This window comes from Lampris incognitus, chromosome 2 (assembly GCF_029633865.1).
Source record: "Lampris incognitus isolate fLamInc1 chromosome 2, fLamInc1.hap2, whole genome shotgun sequence".
Taxonomy (NCBI): domain Eukaryota; kingdom Metazoa; phylum Chordata; class Actinopteri; order Lampriformes; family Lampridae; genus Lampris; species Lampris incognitus.
In genome coordinates, this window is record NC_079212.1 from 6,709,982 (window position 1) to 6,726,636 (window position 16,655).

Genomic DNA, 16,655 nt, shown 5'->3' on the forward strand with positions numbered 1-16,655 from the left:
AAACAATTGTAACAAATCAAACAATACTTCTGCAGATGAAAAAATGACACTCCTAACATTAATATTCCACAATAAAACTTGTCTTACGGAATTCAAATCAATGGACTGTATCTTTAAAACTCCCTTTTGAATAAATATCAGGCCAGAGTTGACATACTCCCAGAACTCGATGACTGGGGAGCGTAGGCCCTCTGCCTCCATGCAGCTGCTGTTGAGGAGGAGCTGGGCTGTGGACTGGTTGACTGGGGAGGAGGATAGGAAGTGGGGTGGGGCAGAAGGAGCAGAGGGGTCTGCAGTGGACAAGGGCAGAGGCAGCTGGGTGGCACTGCGGTTGTGGCAGGCGCGTCGGAAATCCTGTGTGCAGTTGGGTGTGTTCCACGGGTGTCCGCACGTGGCCCAGGGCAGCGGGCTGGTGAAGGAGTGGAAGAGGAAGTAGAGGCCCCACACCAGGATCATGATGTAGTAGGTGTTGCAGAAGAACACGATTACCATGGAGGCTAGGCCCAAACCTGGTCGAATGAGTGAGCGAGCAAGCATGAGGGAGAGAAAGAGAGGAGTCAGATGGGAAAATTTAACCCTCTCTTTCTAATAAGCAAGCAGAAAAGTGAAAGCAGAAGTGAACAGGAAAATGTCGGCATGGGTGAGAAATGAACTGAATCTTTGTTTTTTTCACAGAGGTACCTTTGAAGAGCGGTGCAATGTTCCAGGCTGAGACGCCTCCTTGCTTCATAAACTGTCCCAGAGCAATCTCCAGGAAGAAGACAGGGATGCCCCCGATGAAGACTATCAGCATGTAGGGGATCAGGAACACACCTGCAACAAGTATCACACACAGACTCACTCAACTACACCCACATATATATATGTATATACTATGTTGCATTCTCTCCATTCCCCATGTTAATTCTGCTTCTTTTACCCAGTTTCAACCCATTACAATGTCGGTGTTAGGGAGTACAGTCTCCCATATGAACTCCTCCTCCTGCATCTTAGACATCATCCCCACTAAGCTGCTAAAGGAGGTGTTTTCCACTATTAGCCCTTTTATTCTGCGAATTTTTAATAATTCTCTGGCCTCTGGTTCTTTTCCAGACAGGTTTAAACATGCTATTCTTCACCCATTGCTAAAAAAAAACCTAATTTGGATCCCTTGTCCTTAAGTAACTACAGACCAATCTCCAAATTGTATTTTTTTATCTAAGTTTCTATGCATGAAACAGGCCTGTACTGCTATGCATTCACTTTTTTTTCCTGCATCCGTATTGATATTCCGCTCTTCATTAGTTGAGCACTTATAACACCATTTGACGGTTTTGGGAAAAAACGCTATATAAAAATATGTGTGTATATATATATGAACATTGATATATATATATATGAAATGAACATTTGATAAATATCTTTGATATATGTGATTAATGATGTATATTTATACAGTGAATGCATAACAATATATATATACATATACATGTATATATATATGTATGTGTATATATGTATGTGTGTGTGTGTAGACACACATACATACATACATACATATATATATGTGTGTGTGTAGATATTCCATTCCTCATTAGTTGAGCACTCTTATCAACACCATTGACGGTTTCCGGAAAAAACAAAACAAAAAACCGCTATACATACATACATACATGTACATACATACATACACACACACACACACACATATATATATATACATATATATATATATATACATATATATAACACACACACACACACGAGTATTTAATTGCTGTTGAATGAAAAAGTGATATTTATGCTGCGTTCCATGGTTGGATTTTCCCAGCTGAAATTTCCAACTTTCGACCTCCAAGTGTTCCAGGTGCACGACCCCAAACGTAAACAAAAAGCATGGCAGACCAGGACAAACTGGTGTTGTTATGCCAAGTGTACAGACAATTTAACTGTCAGCAATTCAATTTCAGTTGATGGTTCACCATTGACACCGTGCGCCTCAACGGGCGCTGCCATTGTTGTGTGACGTCAGACAACTACTTCTCCATGAGGTCGCAGGCCCTGAGTTTACAAGTAGGAACTCCGACTTTGAGAGGCGTTCCGTCCTATTTTTTCTAGTGCGAGGTGGGAGAATCTCGACTTCCGGGTTGTCTGGAACGCAACAATATAACATGAAACTTTGACTTGCCATTAGGCACTGCTTCGGTCAACTGTGCGCTTCTGCAGCCTCTGCGGAGGCCCGTCGAGGCGATGTGACGTTTGTAGTCACGCGATTGCGACGACACGTGAAATTCAGACGGAGAACAGGAAGCGAGAAACAGAATGGACCGGATGCAGGACTGCCCGTACTGTGCCGCTTTAGACAATATTACTAGAGAAAGGTATAAACAGAAAATAAGAAGATATTTTGTTTGTGATCCCTATGATACTGTAACCGGTTATTTTCTTGCCCGGTGCGGGATTCGATACGGCGTGTGTTGCACCACAGGGCGACATCACTAACCGCTCGGCTAAAGTTTCAGACACGTTAAATTAGTAGTTTACACTACGAAGAGGAGCGATTCGGTCTTTCGGCCGAGACGTCACAATGCCTCTGATCCTTGGAAGATGGCGCCTGGCGTCATGTTGCCCTTTGAAACGGCCCAAGTCCGAAAGACCGATTAAACTCGAGAATGGGTTACGCTCTTTTTTTTGGAAGAGAAACGAAGGAAAGAACACAGAGGCCTTAACCAAAGGCCTGAGTTGCAGCAGTGAGACGCAAATCCATCACGTTCAAATACATTTCTGCGGCGGTGTTAGTGTTGTAAACTACTCCTTTAGCCACTAGCTAACGGGTCTCACCCTTTAGCCGAGCGGTTAGTGACGTCGCCTTGTGGTGCAGTACACTCGTATCGAATCCCGCACCGGGCAAGAAAATAACCGGTTACGCTAACGTTGTACTTGGATACGATTTGAGCTAGCTATTACCGAATTAGCTCGCTATGCTACGAACGATTAATGATCCATAGCGTTAACGTTAGCTAGGTAGAGTTTACGCAAACGTGAACAATGCCTCTGATCCTCGCAAGATGGCGCTCGGCCTCGCGTTGCCCTTGGAAACAGCCCAAGAAAAAACAAATGAAAGTATGGAGGCGTACGACTTTTTAGGTAGCGGCTGGGTCTCAGCCTCGGTGCTCCACAATGGCTGTCGTTTGGTTTTCGCCAGGGTGACACGCGCCCTTTAAGAAAGCGTTTCCGGGTTGAGAGGCGAGAGGGCCGAGCGAGGTCGGGTTGGAGCGGCGCCATATTGCCGAGACGGTGACTTTGTACGGAAGAATAAATGAGAGAAATCGCCCGTCTCTACTTTCCTGCGATTTCCACACAACAGAGATTCGGTGCCGCGGTGCCTCTCGACCTTAGCGTTACGGTTAACGTCACTAAGTTGAAAGGTCGACGAACCCATGTCATGGATCTTCGCGAAACAAGACAGAGACGTCGTTGCAGCTTATTGCAGTGGCATGGCAGGGTCAGTTCTTTACGTCCGCCTCTCTGTGTGAGTGTTAACCCCGATTTAAGTGTTAGTGGTGTTGTTTGTGTAAACTACTAATAAGACACGTTAGCCCCTAGCTAACGGGTCTGACCATCGATGTCGCCTTGCGGTGCAGTACACCTCGTATCGAATCCCGCACCGGGCAAGAAAATAACCGGTTACATTGGTGGCAGCGGCGGGATCCGGAAGTGTGCAGATCCTCAGAAGTCTCTTCGGAGCGCGGGAATAACAAAGCGCGAGGGCGCGCTTCCGGGGAGGGTGACGACTGTTAACTACTAATAAGACACGTTAGCCCCTAGTTAACGGGTCTGACCCTTTAGCCGAGCGGTTAGCGATGTCGCCTTGTGGTGCAGTACACTCCATATCGAATCCCGCCCCGGGCAAGAAAGTAACCGGTTACACTTGCAGCTGTTGTTTTAAATCTGTCACCAGTGCACACCCACAGATGAACTGTGCAAAATACAATTTTCCATTTATGGTTAGTAAAAAAGTGTCCACATAAGTAAGCTGACAGGAAGCTTCGGCAACAACACCTCTGATGAAGACTGCAGGGCTTGGCAGTCGAAACACGTCAGGTAAACTCATCTGTCTTTATATAACAACTAGAAGAACCCCGCTACAATGTAGCGGTTTGGTTCTCCACCCGTCTAAATCTCCCTCCTCTTCATCCTGCCAGCTAACCGCCTTCCCCCTGCCCCTAAACCCCTCCCCCACTCCAACTCCCTCCCCTCAAATGCTCAGAATCATCCGAAATGCCGAGAAAAGTGGTTTTTAGCCATTTTTAGAAAATGCATATTTTGCATAATTATGCCCAATTATTATAATTATTTTAATTTTCTGCTATTTTTCTGGTCCTCCCTGGAACAATACCTACCACCTCCAAAAAAAATTAGGGTCATACGTGCATTTTTGCAAAAATGCATATATTTTGCATAATGCCAAAACATTTCTAAGTCCCAGAATTTTTTTTTTATATAGGTGAAAAAAATCAAAGATGCTCAGAATCGTCTGAAAATGCCGAGAAAAGTGGTTTTTAGACATTTTTAGAAAAATGCATATTTTGCATATTTATGCATTTTTAATTTTCTGCTATTTTTCATAGGTGCCCCTGATCGTCCCCAATAACCTCCAAAAAGAATCAAGGCCCCAAGTGCTTTAGTTTGGCCGTTTATAGACTCTCACACAGACACACACCACACACCAGACACACATTGTGAAAATACAGGAGTAGATCAGTGACTTAAGTAAAAAGTCAGACAAAAGTAACCTTATTATTTTCACTGTAAATTTTAGCGCCCACACTGCAAGCAAGATGAGGTTAGTCTGTGCCTATGTGCTAGAGACAAGGGATTCTGCCTTATCAATGATGGGGATGATGTTACACTGGACAGGAGCCATGGTTACTACTTTCAAGTCCAGGCACAGCTTCACATTGTGGATGCTGAGTGTTGCGACTTTGTGGTGTGCAACTAGGACATTTTTGTTGAAATAATTTTGCCTGATATGGAATTTTGGGAATATTTTCAGAAACAGTATACTTCCATACATGTGGGGACGGTAAGTTACAAAGTACCATGTTGACATGTAAGTGACAAAAGGACACTCACTTACATCACCCCAGGCACTAGATTGTCAGATTTTGCAAAGGAAAAACACATGACTGACATGAATGTCTTTTTTTTTTGCAATCAGATGTTTATTGAGAAGATTAAACAATACAACTGTTTCTTTATGCATGCTCAACTATCCAGATAAGGAAATCACAGAAAGGTGAATCAGTTCATCTGCATACAACGTTTAGAGAGAGATGTTTCATCACTCATCTCTTCAGTCTCAACTGACTGCAGGTATCCCCCTTAATGACCGAAAACAACGATCGGATTCATATGCAGATTGCTGTGACCGTTAACTAGAGTTACAATGGCCATGTGTACTAGTCACGAAGGATTGGGGAATAGTTGCAATAACAGCACTGTAAGATGGCGACAAACGTACTCTTTGCCCCCCCGGTTCTGGGATAGTTGTTCCGTCTTCACATAGATGGCCTCTTTGACTTCCCGTTCAAACCAGCGTTCCTCCTGATCAAGGATGTGCACAGCCTCATTCTTGAAAGAGTGGCCATTGGCCTATAGGTGGCTGTAGACTGCAGAGTCCTGGCCTGACGTGTTAGTGCTTCTGTGTTGTGCCAATCTCTTGGCCAGCGTCAGTTTGGTCTCCCCGATGAAAACCTTTGCCAAATCAAATATGTGGTTCATAAATCCGATTTCCATACTTGATTGGTCGAGGCCTGCGTTACCAATGACCGCCACCAGTACTGTTGGCCAGCAGGGTGCCGGTGGAAACTAGGCTACTGTTGGCGAAGGAGAAGGAAAGGGGGAAGGCATGTCCAGAGGCAGCAGGAGAGGAGGAAGGGTAGGATTGGGGAGCTAAGAGTCGTAAATTTTGACTGTTGGCACTATCACTGGTAAAGGGAGCGAGTTGGCTGATAAGATGGAGAGATGGAAGGTGGATATACTGTATGTGCAAGAGACCAGGGGAAGGGGAGTAAGGCCAGGAGCATCGGAGGTGGGTTCAAACTCTTCTACCATGGTGTGGATGCGAGAAGAAATGGGGTACAGGTAATCCTGAAGGAAGAGTATGTCACGAGTGTGTTGGAGGTGAAGAGAGTGTCGGACAGAGTGATGAGTATCAGGTTGGAAATTGATGATGAATGTTATCAGCGCATATGCCCCGCCCCGCAAGTTGGGTGTGAGATGGAAGAGAAAGAAGAAATCTGGAGTGAGTTGGATGAAGTAGTAGAGAGTATATCCAAGGAGGAGAGTGGTGACTGGAGCGGACTTCAATGGGCATGTTGGTGAAGGGAACGGAGGTGTTGAGGAGGTGATGGGTAGGTATGGTGTCAAGGAGAGGAATGTCAAAGGACACATGGTGGTGGATTTTGCAAAAAGGATGGAAATGGCTGTGGTGAATACACATTTCAAGAAGAGGTAGGAATACAGGGTGACATATAAGAGTGGAGGAAGGTGCACACAGGTGGACTATAGCTTATGCAGGAGGTGCAATCCAAAAGAGATTTGAGACTGCAAGGTGGTGACGGGAGAATGTAGCTAGGCAGCATCGGATGGTGGTGTGTAGGATGAAGAAGAGGAAGAGAGTGAAGGCAGAGCCAAGGATCAAATGGTGGGAGTTGAAGAAGGAAGACTGTTGTGTGGAGTTCAGGGAGGAGCTAAGACAGGCACTGGGTGGTAGTGAAGAGTTGCTGAATGGATGGGCAACTACTGCAGAAATGGCAAGGGAGACAACTAGGAAGGTACTTGGTGTGTCATCTGGACAGCGGAAGGAAGACCAGGAGACTTGGTGGTGGAATGAGGAAGTACAGGAAGGTACACAGAGAAAGAGGCTGGCAAAGAAGATGTGGGATAGAGAGATGAAGAGAGTAGACAGGAGTAAAAGGAGATGTGGTGTTAGACAAAGCGAGATGTGGCGAAGGCAAAGGAAAAGGTGTATGGTGAGTTGTATGAGCGGCTGGACACTAAGGAAGGAGGAAAAAGACTTGAGCCGACTGGCTAGACAAAGGGGTCAAGCTGGGAAGGATGTGCAGCAGGTTAGGGTGATGAAGGATAGAGATGGAAATGTGCTGTGAGGAGAATGTGTTGAGAAGGTGGAAGGAGTACTTTGAGGGGCTGATCAATGAAGAAAATTAGAGAGAGAGAAGGTTGGATGATGTGGGGATAGTGAATTAGGAAGTGTGGTGGATTAGCAAGGATGAAGTGAGGGCAGCTATGAAGATGATGAAGAGTGGAAAAGCGGTTGGTCCAGATGACATACGTGTGGAGGCATGGAGATGTTCAGGAGAGATGGCAGTGAAGTTTTTATCTAGATTGTTTAACACAATCTTGGAAAGTGAGAGGATGCCTGAGCAGTGGAGAAGAAGCATACTGGTACTTATTTTCAAGAATAAGGGTGATGTGCAGAACTGTAGCAACTACAGAGGTATTAAGTTGATCAGCCAGTTATGGGACGTTATGAGAAAGAGTGGTGGAAGCTAGGTCAACAGGAGAGGTGATGATTAGTAAGCAGCAGTATGGTTTCATGCCATGAAAGAGCACCACAGATGCAATGTTTGCATTGAGAATGTTGATGGAGAAGCATACAGAAGATCAGAAGAAGCTACATTGTGTCTTTGTGGCTTTAGAGAAAGCATATAACAGGGTGCTGAGAGAGGAGGTGTGGTATTGTATGAGGAAGTTGGAAGTGGCAGAGAAGTATGTAAGAGTGGTGCAGGATATGTACGAGGGCAGTATGACAGTGGTGAGGTGGTCGGTAGGCATGATGGATGGATTCAAGGTGAAGGTGGGATTACGTCAAGGATCGGCTTTGAGCCCTTTCTTGTTTGCAATGGTGATGGACAGGTTGATGGACGAGACCAGGCAGGAGTCTCCATGGATGACATTGTGATCTGTAGCGAGAGTAGGGTGCAGATTGAGGAGAGCGTGGAGAGGTGGAGGTATGCACTGGAGAGAAGAGGAATGAAAGTCAGTAGAAGCAAGACGGAATATAGTATATGCGTGAATGAGAGGGAGGACAGCAGAATGGTGAGGATGCAAGGAGTAGAGCTGATGAAGGTGGATGACTTTAAATACTTAGGGTCAACTGTTCAAAGTAATAGGGAGTGCAGAAGAGAGGTGAAGAAGAGAGTGCAGGCAGGGTGGAGTGGGTGGAGAAGTGTCAGGAGTGGTTTGGGACAGAAGGGTATCAGCAAGAGTGAAAGGAAGGGTTTCCAGTAGTAAACCAGGTAGTGAGACCAGCTGTTGTACGGTTTGGAGAGGGTGGCACTGACATAAAGACAGGCGGCAGAGCTAAAGGTGGCAGAGTTGAAGATGCTATGTCGCTGGGAGTGATGAAGAAGGACAGGATTAGGAACGAGAGAGGCAAGATTGAGATGGTTTGGACATGTGCAGATGAGAGATGCTAGGTATATTGGGAGAAGGACGCTGAAGATGGAGCTGCCTGGCAAGACGAAAAGAGGAAGGCCAAAGAGGAGGTTTGTGGATGTGGTGAAGGAGGAGGTGCTTGGCGTGACAGAAGAAGGTGCAGAGGACGGGAAGATGGAAATGGATGATCCGCTATGGCGTCCCATAACGGGAGCAACCGAAAGAAGAAGACTGGGGAATGGTTTTTATATTACATCACCTGTACCAGTGATATAATTTGCCTTAGAATAGATTTTATTGAGTGTATTTTTGAGAGTCAAAATGTGAGAGCACAAGAGGTGCCGTTATCAATAAATCTAAAAACACTAAAGCCAAAATCGAATTAGTTATTTTGTCTGTGGGCAAAGCAATGGTCTTCCTGTGTGAGTTTCGTAGCTTTTGTGTGTTATATTACTGTAATCCCCCAACACTCTCAAGTGATCAGTGTTATTGGGGGGGGGGTCGCGACTCAAAAAGGTTGAGAACCATTGATCTAAGATACTAGCTGTACTTATTAATACAATTCATTTACCTTGTCTATCATGTAACATCTCAGTGATGTCCTCTGGCTCTGGATTCTCAGCTGACTCGTGGAGATCCAGCAGGCCTCTGCAGCTTCTGGGCGTCTTTGTTGATCGTCTCTGGACTTCATCCTCTCATCTGCTGATGGCCCAGCTTCACCAGCAAGACCATGCTGGTGGACCAGCATCATTAATGAGAGCTTGCTGGTGGACCAACTTCATCGTGCTGGTCCACCAGCTAAACAACCACCAAACCAGCACTAGCCAGCATGGAAATTGTGCTGCTCTATGCTGGTTTTTCAAGCAGGGAGACACTCAAGAGAGGAGTGTGTATCAATATTAGGCTCACGTGAACTGAATACGCGGTGGAAAATAATTATCATAAAGAACTGTAAAAGCTCGTGTTTTTGGATTTTGCTCGTTTTCCTTGATTTATACTTGTGGAGTTGTCACAATACAATATAGTTTAATTTACATGAAATGTGCCAAAGGTTGTGAAAATGGCTTTTTCTGTCTATGTCCCCATCATTTTAGCTTTTATTGTGCCCCAAGTTAGAACACAGCTCATTCACTTTTGGAAAGAATTTTGGGGACATGTTTCAAAAGCGTCATTAAAAATATCCACCAAGTTTGGGGATGTTTGGAAAAACTTTAATTGATTTATGGTCAAATTTGTGCCAGGCCCATGCACGTGTTCGGAACTGGTGGCGCCCCCTATTGAGTGATTTCAAAATACACGTGGTTCAACATTGTTATGAAACATATCCTGCGAGTTCTGTAATGACTGGACAAGTAAATTCTTATATATAGTCTGATTTGTGTTATGCCATGCCGAGTTTTTGCATTTGTAGCGCCACACTATATTGTCCACTTGTGTTGCCATATCTGAATTACTGTGGGTGGTACGAGGAAACACCTAAAAAAAAGCAACCTACATCCATTATGCATACAGCAAAAAAGGTTCATAAGGATAATTACAATGTAGGATTTTTAAAGTCACGTGTCTTGAAGTTCACGGATCTCATAAATTTAACACAGCACAACTAATGTATAAAGCAATCAATAATGTGCTACCAGGTAATAGCTATACAAAGGATGTTCTTCTACAGAAAGGGGGGGTTATAATTTGAGTGAAAAGTTTAATTTAAAGGAACTCTGCTCGTACAGTTATGAAGAGTATGTGCATTTCCATCTTTGGGGTGAATTTGTGGAATAGTTTGGATGTGGAACTCAAGCAAAGTACAAAAAAATTTACAAAAACTTATTGTTAAGAGGTATAGGGAGAAGGACGGGTTGTGATAACTGTTTAAGTTCTGCATTACTGACACTGGGTGATATTTGGGTTGTACATAGAATTGGGATAATTGTTTATTAATGGTATACAAGATAAAGATTACGAGTTAATTGATGAACAGTGGAGAAGGGGTAGGAATAAATAAGTGTCTACTTCCTCCTACTCCTTTTTGAACATGTAATATTTAATTTGTGTTTTTGATGAGAATTTCATTTTGTATTATTGTCGTTTTGTTTTTATCTGTTTTTTGTTGTTTTTTTGTTCTTTACATGTGCGAAATAACAATAAATCAAAATCAAAATCAAACCTAGAGGTCTATTTGAATCAAACTTTCAGGGTATGTTTCATGTAATTATGTGGATATATCCTGTAAGTTTTGTGATGGTTAGCCAAACAGTTGTTGACTTTGGTCAATTTATGTGCTGAGTCAGGCCCTTTTTAAGTTCATTGGACAATATTTTATAATATAATGGCATTATAGTCAAGTCAGTTTATTTAATTGTAAAGCCTATTATCAAATTACGAATTTGCAACACTGTGCAAATTAAAAAAAGAAAGAAAAATATATATATACATAAAAAAACAAATATAATAATTTTGTTTTGTGTATATTGTGCAATTACACTACAAATACTGCAAACAGCATTAAGACTAAACAACACAACAAGACTGATCCTGTGCAACACTCAAGGGCCATTTAAGATTTCTTGAAATTATGGCGTTATTATATTATTTTTCATTATTATTTTACACCAGTAATTCAGTTCACGTAAGCCCAACTTTGATACGCACTCCTCTCTTGAGCACTTAGCAGCGATTATAGCCTAACTGTCGAGGTTCTAATTAACTGGAGACAAAACTTTTTTTTTGTAACCCCCGTCGATCATAAACTCTTGAATACAAAAACGACTCGTTGAAATCGGTTGAGAAATGCGTAGCACTTTTTATCCCGAAAAACCACAGCTCCCCCGGGTGACTTGCGGATCTATGGCGGATGCTAACAAGTATTGCAGCAAGTTGACCAAAGTGGTGCCTAACGGTAAATCAAAGTTCAAAGAATATACATCACTTTTTTCTTTCAACATCAATTAAATATTCAGTATATATACAAATCATTTTTTCCAATTTAAATATTTTTATGCATTCGCTGTATAAATATAAATTATTCATCACATATATCAAAGCTCTTTATCAAATGTTCATCAATATATATATATATCAATGGTCATTCCATACATATCAATGTTGATTCAGTATATTTAAATATATATATTAAAGATCAATATATATATATATCCTGTTTGGCTTGTCATGGTTTTAAATGTATATATAAATCTCCCTCCCACCCCTTTTCGGGTGGTGTGTGTCTTTCTAAAGCTCAGGTCCTCTACCAGAAGCCTGGGAGTTTGAGGGACCTGTGCAGTATCTTAGCCATTCCAAGGACCACACTCTGGACAGAGACCTCAGATGTTGTTCCTGGAATCTGCTGGAGCCCTCTCCCAGTTTGGGGGTCACAGCCCTTAATGCCCCTATTACCACTAGGGGACTACTGTGGATTTCACCTTTCACATCCGATCTAGTTCTTCCCTCTGCCCTTGGTATTTCTCTAGCTTGTCATGCGCTTTCTTTCTGGTGCCATCGCTCGGGATTTCTACATCAATCACTACTGCTGTCTTCTGTTCTTTATTGGGCACCACAATGTCTGGTTGGTTTTCCAGCACCTGCTCATCAGTCTAGAACTTGAAAGTTCCACAGGATCTTAGCTCTGCCATTCTCAACCGCCTTTGGCAGTGTCTCCCATTTGGACTTGGGGACTTCCAGTCTGTATTCAGTTCAGATATTTCTGTACACTATCTCAGCCATTTGGTTATGCTTTTCAGTGTACGCTTTCCCAGCTAGCATTTAACACCCTGCTACTAAGTGCTGGACTTTCTCAGGGGCATCTACACAGCCTGCATCTTGGGTCTTGTCTGGTGTGGTAGACCCCTGCCTCAACCGATCTGGTCTTGAGTGCTCGTTCTTGGGCCGCTATGATCAGAGCCTATATAGGTAAGAACATCAGCTTTCCATGCCGGAGATTGGGGGTTCAAACCCCGATTGGGACAAGTCTCCAGTAAGAGTCCGTGGCTTAGACTCCTAATGCTATACAAGCTAGCTACCGCTGATATGAGTGAGAGTAACATGAATAGTCATACCGGCTTGGACGTTGCCCCGGTTAACAAGGTCCGTGTCAGGTGTTGGGGAACCAGAGTAACCTGATGAGAAATGGGCTACTGGAACAAGACATTCATGGACAAGGGCCGAGAACCTGGAACTGATGGAATGCTACTATAACAGCAGACCCCTGGAGAGGGGCTATATGAAGCGAATGTGGCCCAGTAGGAGACCTACTTCCACACTGACTCAGAAGCAGCTACTGGCTCAATGCTTGAACATCAATAGAAGGAAGCTACTGTCATGACTTGAGATGGGAGAGGCTCCAACAGGATGACTATACAGTTCAGCACCCTGAATGGCCACCCAGTAGGCAGGAGATACATGAGGACAGACCCCAACCAGCTAAAATAATCCAACCAGCCATGACAGCTGAAGCTACTAAGGTTCAAATGAGAATCATGGCCAGACTAAAGACAGTCAACCTCCGGGCACGGCTTCTACGACTCAGTGACAAAGTACCACCACAAAGCCTGCTTGCACATGTGAACACAGCCCTATGCAACATCTCAACTATCACCATAACAGAGACCTATGTATGTATGTATATGTATATATATATATGTATATATATATGTGTGTGTGTGTGTGTGTGTGTGTATATATATGTGTGTGTGTGTGTGTGTGTGTGTGTGTGTATATATATGTCACTGCAACTGTAATCCTGGAGCTGCTTGGGTACAGGATTAAAAACACAGGTCACCAACAGTACCCGCCATGGATGTGAAGGCTGGAAGCCAAGATCAAAGCAGCACAGAGAGATGCTAGCCAGTTAACAGATGCAAAAAGGTGTGATGAAAAGACAGGCTCTGATTGATGAAGTACAGTAAGCTGTTCATGAGTGAGGCCCTGGAAACTGCCAAACAAAGGCTCACAGCTCTGGCTGCCAAACTGAATAGATAAACTAGAGAAGCAGAAGGCAAAATAATGAATGGCCTGTTCCTCAAAGAACCATTCAAAGTGTACTCCCAGCTACAGAGTAACAAGGGAAAAGCATCAGACCCACCCAGAGCAAAGACTGAGTGATACTGGAATAATATATGGGAAAAGGAGGCATCACACAACACCAATGCCCAGTGGCTGGTGAGCCTGAGAGCAGATCACAGCAATGTTCCAGAACAAGTGGCCAACATCCAATGACGAGTCTCAAACATGAAGAGCTGGACTGCACCAGGCCCTGACATGATTCACGCCTACTGGTTGAAGAAGCTAATGACACTCCATGAATGCCTGGCAACACAAACGAACCAGCTGCTAACATCAGGGTCTCACCCTGGCTGGCTAACACAGGGAGAACAATACTGATCATGAAGGATCCCCACTAGGGTACAATACCTTCAAACTACCGGCTGATAACCTGCCTCTCCACAACATGGAAGATCCTGTCAGGCATTATAGCAGCTAAGCTGAATGGCACATGAGTCAATACATGAGCAAAACTCAGAAAGGAATTGGGACAACACCAGAGGGTCAAAGCATTAGCTAGGGAAGAACTAGATTGGATGTGGAAGGCGAAATCCACAGTAGTCCCAGTGGTAATAGGAGCACCTAGGGGCTGTGACCCCCAAACTGGGAGAGTGGCCAAGATACTGTGCAGAACCCTCAAACTCCCCGGCCTCTGGTAGAAGACCTGAGCTATATATATATATATCCCTCGCCTGGGCACAGTAAAAAACACAGGTCCAGCAAACAATAAGGGATTTATGGTGGTTTCTGGGTGAACTGTAAATTTATTTTTTGAACTGAATTATAATCGCCCGGTTGTCCATGTCGACTTGAGTTACAATGTAACTGGCATGCAGGAACTATGTGTCCAGTATGAAGTGCAGGAAGAATGCCCACTAAAATTAATTTTACCGATCAATATTAGCGGTGAGTGAGAAACAGGAATAGCCTACAAAAATCCCCAACTATTGCTTTAATGCATCTAGTGGTAAATATTTATTACTCGTTCACAGTCCCTGCGACATTGAAAAAGTGATGGCAAAGAAGGACACAAGCAGCAACAAAGCAAAATATTGATGCTGTCAAAATACACTTGGCTGCAACGCTCTGGTGATTGCACAAAATGTCTGGATATCCGATATTGTACATTTTCTCCCCTGTTCGACCCATGATGAGGCCACTCATGTATGCAAGGCTATTGGTTTACCAAAAAAAACAAACAACAAAAAACCTGTGATATTATGTTATGATATTACTCTGAATGCATGGTACCATTCTAACCTTATGTTTGTATCGCTGAGCACAAGTGCCCATGTTGTGCACCTGTACCTCCCCCCCTGCGCACTCTCTTTTCCTCTCTCTGTCTGTCTCCCTCTCTCTCTCTCTCTCTCTCTCTCTCTCTCTCTCTCTCTCTCTCTCTCTCTCTCTCTCTCTCTCTCTCTCTCTCTCTCTCTCCCTCTCTCTCTCTCTCTCTCTCGACTGCCTGATTACTTCGGAGCCTTTTTGTGATGCGTCCCGTTCTCACTTGGTCACAGTCCCACCAGCCTGGAGATTCATGCTATCGTTTGCGCTGTTCTCATTTAAACGTGCTTTTATGCTATTCGTTTCGCTATGACAACTTCTGCATCACTCTCATCGCTCCTGTCGTCTTCGTTGTCCCTGTGTGTGAACGCTGTGTCGAAGTCTGCCTCGCCTCGTGTGCATGTGAAGTCTATTTTCTCTGCAGGGCTCCACTGAGCAGAGCTGGTTTTGTGGCACGGGGGTCCCACCGGTTCTTGACTGCACCTGTGGGGTTCCCGGTGTTGTCTTAGATGGTCACAGATTCACTAAATTTGCCTTGCAGTCTAATGTATGTTAGATTATTTGCACTTGCATCATTAGTCCTCGTGCCATTAGTCATAACTAGCTCTTGAAAGACAAGTTGTATCAACAACTGAGGCAAAAGCCGTATTTTAAATGTTTTCGTCAACAGGCGACAACTGTAACAGGCACGAAACCGTCCAGACCCACGGCGCACCTGCGCTGCGCAAGTCAGTCGCGAGCTGGCTCCTCCGCAGGCCAAGGAGCAACTGACCTCAAAGAAGCGCTGCAGCCCTATTTATAGGCGGCTGACATCACGCGTTGTGACGTTAAAGTAGGACTAAGCGTCCCTCTCAGGTCATCCATCCATGAGTGCGTGGCCACAATTTGCATCCCTGAGTGAGTGACCACAATTTCTGGCCAAATAGTCCACGCAGCGTCATGGGGAAAACAGACAATAGCGGTGACTCATAAAGCCGCTCACCCATGGACAAACCGATGAACGGGGCAGAAAGGACAGTGAGACGGCAAAAGCGAGACAGAAAGGCGAAAGGAGCGACAAGGCCGCAGATAAGTGACGCATTGAGAGAGGGAGTGGGAGATAAATGCATTGTCTCATTCCTCAAGTGTTTGTACGTTTGTGGCTGGTACAGTCCTTGAAAGGGAATGCTGCATGCACGTGTAGCACAGAGTGACATAGAGATATAACACAGTAAACAATAAGAGTAAAAAAGGACGGCAAAAGTCAAGGAGGCCCTGCTGTCTTGACAAATCAGGGTCCCCTATTAAAGACAAATGATGACTGACATCTAACTCCTGTGAGTCACGTTTATTCTAATTCCTTGCTTCTCAATTAACATTTCGGGACCCTCGTTGTGTAGTCGCGTAACCGACTCTGATGGGAAATCGGATGTACGAATGAAAGTAGACTTAAGTCTGAGATGACAAAACGGGAAAAACAGGAGGGAGTAACGAGGCTTCCCGAGTTCTCAGTCGACACTAAATTCAGCTGCAGGAATTTGAATGCAGCAAGTATTACTGGATGACGCCAACAGGGCGCACTGATGGAGAGCTGCCACGTGACCAGTTATGACGCAGGAGAGAATACTGAGAAGGAGAGGAGGGGAGGAAAAAAAAAATTCTTGGACCAGAAGGAGGAGATGCCAGAGGGGAAAAAAACAAAAAAAAAACAAAAAACAAACAATGATGACAATGGTGCTGAACAGCGAAGACAAAGATCAGACGGGGCGGCTCTGATCCGGTGTCTCTGCAACACTTCTGCTTTATGAGACTTCTCTCTCATTCACTCTCCCTCTCCCTCTCGCTCTCTCCCTCTCGCTCGCTCTTGTTCAGTGGGAGCAGACAGCTGTAGCCTTATATGGAAACGTTTGTGAATGTTC

The 16,655-nt window shown here is 44.3% G+C and overlaps 1 protein-coding gene across 1 annotated transcript in view; it reads right to left on the bottom strand.

Moving 5' to 3' along the window:
* Positions 1-16,655, bottom strand: part of si:ch211-117c9.5 (sodium- and chloride-dependent creatine transporter 1) — a 41,168-nt gene that overhangs the window by 19,723 nt on the left and 4,790 nt on the right. Inside the window, exons 3-4 of the mRNA XM_056274756.1 lie at positions 682-813; positions 158-509 (exon numbers count right to left, since the gene is read on the bottom strand). Of these exons, the coding sequence (XP_056130731.1) occupies positions 158-509; positions 682-813 (484 nt within the window). The remainder of the gene's footprint in view (positions 1-157; positions 510-681; positions 814-16,655) is intronic.